Here is a 5,853-nt window from a genome sequence, read left to right as displayed (position 1 = left end):
GGTGTCTACCAATGTTCACGGCACAACCCGGGAGCCATTGCGAGTCAGATCGAAAATCAAGCGTTCTGAATTTGTTTGCCCGAGGAAGCTGGAGCAGCCGTGCATTTTCATAACCCGGGCGGAAATCGGGGTCCCCAAAGACTGGGGTAAGAGGAGAAGGGGAGGGAGACAGCTCAGTGCTCCTGAGCACTCTGGTGGCCACCGCAATTGTATTGTGTAGGATTGGGTGTTGGTTGACCTCAGGGGTCAGAGGGGAGGCTATCTACAGGAGACCCTCTATGGGGAATTGATAGACCCCTTTCTCCATAGCCACCCATTGTTTCGCAGCGCCATGAACACACCAGTCCAGGACTCTGTTCAATTGGGAAGCCTTGTAACAGGAGAAAAAATTGGGGAGGCCCACTTCACCCATTGACTTGTGGAGGGATATGATACGTCTACTAATATGGGGAGAGCAAATAAAGGATATACACTATATACTATATACTAGTCGTACAGGGATGGCCTGGAGAAGGTACAGTCATCTTCAGGGAATTACATCTGCCGAACGAGGATAGCGAGAAGGTTCTCCAAGTACGGAGGTCCTGTTTGAGCTTACAAAAAAATGGGACGTGATTGGTGTCAAATAGGTCCGAGAGGTCAGGCGTGATTTGGGTCCCTAAGTACTTAAGGCTGCGGTCTTCACCAACGGAAAGGGAGAGATCGTTGAAGTTGTGGGATCGATGCGGCGGAACACCACTTGCTAGTTGTATTTCTGCAGGTCCGCCAGTAAGCGAGATCACTTCTCCGGGACATAAATTTAACCGGGACATTAATTAGTTTAACCGTGCCCATGGCACGTCAAGGACTATAAAAGCAGACTCCGAGGGGCGGGTGTCTCAGAGGGTTGGGTAGTAGGAGAGGGGAAGGGGAATAGAGCAATAGAAGGTAAGAGAAGGGAGGGAGAAGGAAGGTAGAGAGAGAGCAGAAGGAGCTATGCAGATTCTCTCAGAGGATGAGGACATGGGAGTGAGTCGGACCAAGCTACTGATCCGACCAGTACCAAAGGTGAGAGTCCCGATGCGTGTAACGCTGGAACAGGCTAATTTAAGGGTAGCCGAGATGCTAACAGCAGAAAGGTAAGCAGAGATGTTTTTCTCACCAGAAGGTGTCTAACCGAACCCAAAGCGTGGGGTGCAACTCATATATAATAGTACCCTGTAGCCTATCAACAATCATCCTTGGGGGGGGAGGAGAGCTCGGGTGTGGTGGGGCAGCGCATACCAAGACAGGATGGCAAACACAAGGGTAGACCCTCCGCAGCAGCCCATCACACATTTGAGGAACACAGCATGCAGTGGCAGGCGCAAAGTACAGAATCTAGCATCCAACAAGTAACAATATATACAAGGAGGCCAGGAAGTGGACAGGCTGTACGCGGGTCAGTCCTCCATTGGTCACGCAGAGTGGGGCCCCCTCGGGACCTCATCTGGGAGACCTCGAGGCCCCCCCACCCAAATATGGACGGAACAACCAGGCGGTCCCACTGGCAAACCCACAGCCCCCCCCGTGGACCAACCCCCGGCCCTCCAGCTGTGGTACCGTTGACTCAGGCGCAGGGGAGAAAAAGTACCCTGCTCCTGAGGAAGGGGAAGTGCAGAGGACGCTCACGGATAACAGTGTACGACTTCCACCTGCGGAAAGAAGGGCAAGTTAGAGAATCGCAAGTGAACAGTGCAACAAAATTAACCGTAGTATCCTCCCGCGGGGGGATATGCCTGATAGCTAGGGGGTCCCCAGGCATCCTCTATCTCCACGCGCCCGGCAACTGGCATGGGAGAAGGCCCGGTGCATCGGCTCATGGAGAACAAAAAAAATGGGCCAAAGAATGTGTGGAGTCTTCATCAGCGGGGACTCAACAAGCCACTCATTCAGGTCAAGGTTCATGCCGATACGGTCCAGGATTGGGGGAGGCTGCACGTGGTGGAGGCCTGTCCCGGCCCCTAACAGGGTAACTGCTTGTTACTTACTGGAAACTTGTCAGCAGGGGCCACCCCTAGGCTGTATTAGTCGTTTGTTTTGTGCCTAGCGTCCTTTTCCTGCAGGTGGCGATATTACCCTACGGTACATGATCCTAGTTCTGTTCCCTGTGTCCTTCAATGAACGGAGAGAAAAAGATTTTACGGTGAGTACAAAATCCTATTTTTTCGGGACTTCCATTAAGTGGCACTGATTCTCAAAATCCTGGAAGAAGCCGACAATATCATCAGTCGCCTAATTAAATGATTTAAAGTCTTTTCTGCAGGCTTTTGGATGCTGGTAGTAAGCAGCCTCCTTTTCAGCTTGATCCTTCTGCAGTGCAAACTAAGTGTGCTCTCGCTGGCCTGCTCTTCTAATGGCTTCCTGTTTATCATCCAGAGTGGCCCATTTTCTCAATATGGCCATTTCTTCATATTATACCACCTATTGATTTTTTTAGACATTTTCCTCAATTATTTTTAGCAGTTGTTCCTTGAAGCTCTGGCCTGGATATCTCACTAAATCCCACCCGGCCAACCAGTATCAAGAATCATGAAACGGGTGGAGACTGACTCCAAAAAAAGAAAGAAGCCTACACAAAGAAATGTCCCTTTTTATTCCACCACAGCCCTTGACTTGAGGAAGACCACCTGTGTGGAGGGGATCTGTTCAAATGTTTAGGCTACCCACACCCATCCACCCACCCACCCACCCAGGTAACAAACAATAGGTGTCAGAAGTTCTCCAAACGCAACAATGGCCTCGGCAGCATTTTACAAATACAAGAAAAAAATCATTTATACCACACATGCTCTGTGACAATGCTTTGTATATACATTTATATTTGCAAACATGCTTGGAGGATTTCAGTTAAGAATTTTATCTTTGATGGCATTTCAGCATGGCCCTTTGGAGTGTCACTTCTTCCTGCTTAATTATTTTTATGTAAACTTAGGAGCAGACATCTTGCTAATGACCCCAAAAGATACAAGAACCCAGAGTGATTCAGCTCACTAGTGTGTGCCTTTTTATAATCTTTATAAGCAGTTAACAAAGATTGAAAGAGACCTAAAGATAAGAAAATATTGTCTAAATATAAGTGTCATGTGTATTCTTGGCATGCTTTGTGTATTTCTTTCAGATCTGTGCAGTAATTCATTATAAAACCTTCCTTCTGTGGCCCAGGTTCCTGTAATAAAGACCAGTCATTGCTGCTAATCTTTTTATTAAAAGACTCAGGCAACGTTTATATAAAAAAGTAACAAAACATAACCATAATATTATTCACTTCAAGACACAGCGCTGCTGGGCAGGATATCATCATACAGAGGCGCCACACAGTCAATGCTGGCCTCACTAGTAAGTGGCATAAAAGCAGTCTTAGTTACCAAATGAGGCCTAGCAGGCTTTACCTTATCAGGTACGTCCTCTGGTATGTCCTCCTCTCCAAAAATCATCTGATCCTCCCGGATGGGGGACTCCATTGCCTGGATCACCTGTAGCATACCACCAGAGCCCTGTGATGGTCCCGGGCTTCTCACCTCACACTGGGGGGTCAGTGGAGCCGAACTTGGAGTCTCCTCCACCCCCATCTTGGCCATGCTCTCAAAGCGACGTCCATGACGAAACTTCTCCTTGAATGGCCCATCTCTTCCCTCCAGCTGGGCCAAAATGGACTCCTGGAGCTCCACCTGCTCTTTCAACTGCCGGATCTCTGTGTCCAAAGAGGCACGGTTCTGGCTGTACAGCCCACTGCGCTGCTTCTTCAGCCGCCTGCACTCCGCTCTAAGCTTATAGAGCTTGTCTCTCTCCTTGTTCACCATCCGGATGCCGGTGACCACTCTCTCCCGAATGGAGTCAGCTCCTTCACCCTCAGCAGGGGCAGATAAATTACAAGCACCTGCACCAGCAGGTATCTCGCTCCTCAGCTCAGGACATGGCTGAGAGCTCCCAGACGAAGTCCCCCCGACCTCCATGGCTACCCCAGCAAGGGGCCAGGAGGCCTGGGATAGCTGGATCAAATTCCCTGCAAAAACTGGAAACCAGAGCAAACAGGACACACACCGCTCACTGCTGCTCTCTCTCCTTGTGTTGGGTGACTGGTCTTGTCTCTGCTCCCTCTTGTCATTTTCTGCAAGCAGCCTGTACTGTACTCCCACACCTCTGTTCTCTGCACAGGCAGAGTGATGATGTCACTCCTACTTTTACAAATATCTAGGTTTGTAAGGGTGTTAGTGCACAAAGAATGGCTTTATTTTATCTGTAGCTTTAAAGAAATATATTTGAAAGTTTTGTGCCTGGAGTTTAGCTTTAAGGAAGCCACCAGCATTTTTCCACTAATCCTCTTGAATATTTGTGATAATATGGGCTGCAGAAGAAAGGTTGGTTTTTGTTACCCTCATTCTTCACTTTTCTATACTATCTGCATTTTGTGTATTATGTACATACCCAGGTCTCCTCAGTGCAAGAAGCAGTTGCTGCTCGGCACGAACCTCTGAATGGCACTGCCACCCTAAAATCCAATGGTGACATTCCACAGTTACAGAGGGAGAACCAGGAGCTGGAGCTACAGATTGTGGAAAAGAATAAGGTGAGAATGACAGGAAAGGCATGAGAAATGTTAAGCCATCTTTTTATGTCATTTAGTTAGTGTAACACCTTTTTTAAAATAAACATCAGATTATCTGATTACAAAATGTAGAACTGGCTGTAAATTGTAATTGTGTATGTGTAATTCATTTATTTTATTGCAAAAGACTAGTAAAAGACTTAGAAACTTTAGCATTTGCCTAGACTGGGTTTTGAATTTTGAGGAAATTGCATTAAAAGCCATTTCCTGAAGTCCAACCACTTTGTTAATTTGATTTTTTTTTACAGACTATAAAACAACTTCAGCAGAGGATGGTTGAGCTGAAGAAGACTTTACAGAAAGAGCTGGTGAGAGCCTTTGTAGAGTTTCTGTATCCATGCTTTGTATAAGATGATAAGATTGCAGGCCAACATGCAGCATTTTTTTCCATTCAGCCTGTCATTATTACTACTAGTAAACCTCTATCTGCTTGGAAACTGGAGGGATTGGGGGGTAGAAGAGTTTGAGTAAATTTACAAAGCTGGAGTGGACTGGGAAGAAAGGTGGTGATACAGAAAGTGGTGAGACCAATAATAATACCAGAGATGTGGAAATTACAGTATTCATTGGCACTGGAGGGGAATGGTAAGAGGCATGCTAATAAACTGAAGAAGACCTGGCAGGTTTCAAAGCCAGTAGAGGGGAATAGGAAAGGTTGAGAGGATTAGTGAAGCATTTTAGTTGGTATATGTGCCTAGAAAAATATGCCTTGAACAATGCCACAAAGCCCCCTTTTCTTTCCTACACACCCACTAAAATTTAGAGCAGGGGTGCCCATTTGGTCGACTTCGATCTACCAGTCGATCGTGTAGCTGGGGCTTCTCTGGATCCCCGCTGCTCTCCACCATCTGTATGCAGCGGGGATCCGAGGAAAAGTTGGATTCCCCGCTGCCTCTGCCCAGGAGAGCAGCGGGGATCCAGAGGAGAAGCTGATCACTCCAGTGTTTGTAAATAACTGGGTTATGAATGAACAGGATGTGATTTACATCACTTTTTGTTCATTCATGAGTTTCTCAATGGGGAGTAGCACTCAGTACAGAGGCTCCTCCCTATTCAGAAACTGGATGATAGTAAATCGTTTCTGAATGAATGGGAAGTCTCCGTGCTTTCCATTCATTTAGAACAGAGGCTGCAGAAAAAGAGATTGAGGACTCTGTGTCCTCAATTTCTTTTTCTATTTTAAAAGGGAGATATCAGGGGGCTGTTTAGACCCCTACTATTTCCCC

The 5,853-nt window shown here is 47.0% G+C and overlaps 1 protein-coding gene across 1 annotated transcript in view; it reads left to right on the top strand.

Annotated features, from left to right (window-relative positions):
* GOLGA1 (golgin A1) overlaps positions 1-5,853 on the top strand; it is a 309,940-nt gene that overhangs the window by 205,777 nt on the left and 98,310 nt on the right. Inside the window, exons 11-12 of the mRNA XM_018563762.1 lie at positions 4,451-4,588; positions 4,876-4,935. Of these exons, the coding sequence (XP_018419264.1) occupies positions 4,451-4,588; positions 4,876-4,935 (198 nt within the window). The remainder of the gene's footprint in view (positions 1-4,450; positions 4,589-4,875; positions 4,936-5,853) is intronic.

This window comes from Nanorana parkeri, unplaced genomic scaffold, assembly GCF_000935625.1.
Source record: "Nanorana parkeri isolate BGI_ZX_2015 unplaced genomic scaffold, ASM93562v1 scaffold693, whole genome shotgun sequence".
Lineage (NCBI taxonomy): Eukaryota > Metazoa > Chordata > Amphibia > Anura > Dicroglossidae > Nanorana > Nanorana parkeri.
The sequence above is the reverse complement of the archived record's forward strand: the minus strand, read 5'-3'. Positions and strand labels throughout refer to the sequence as shown.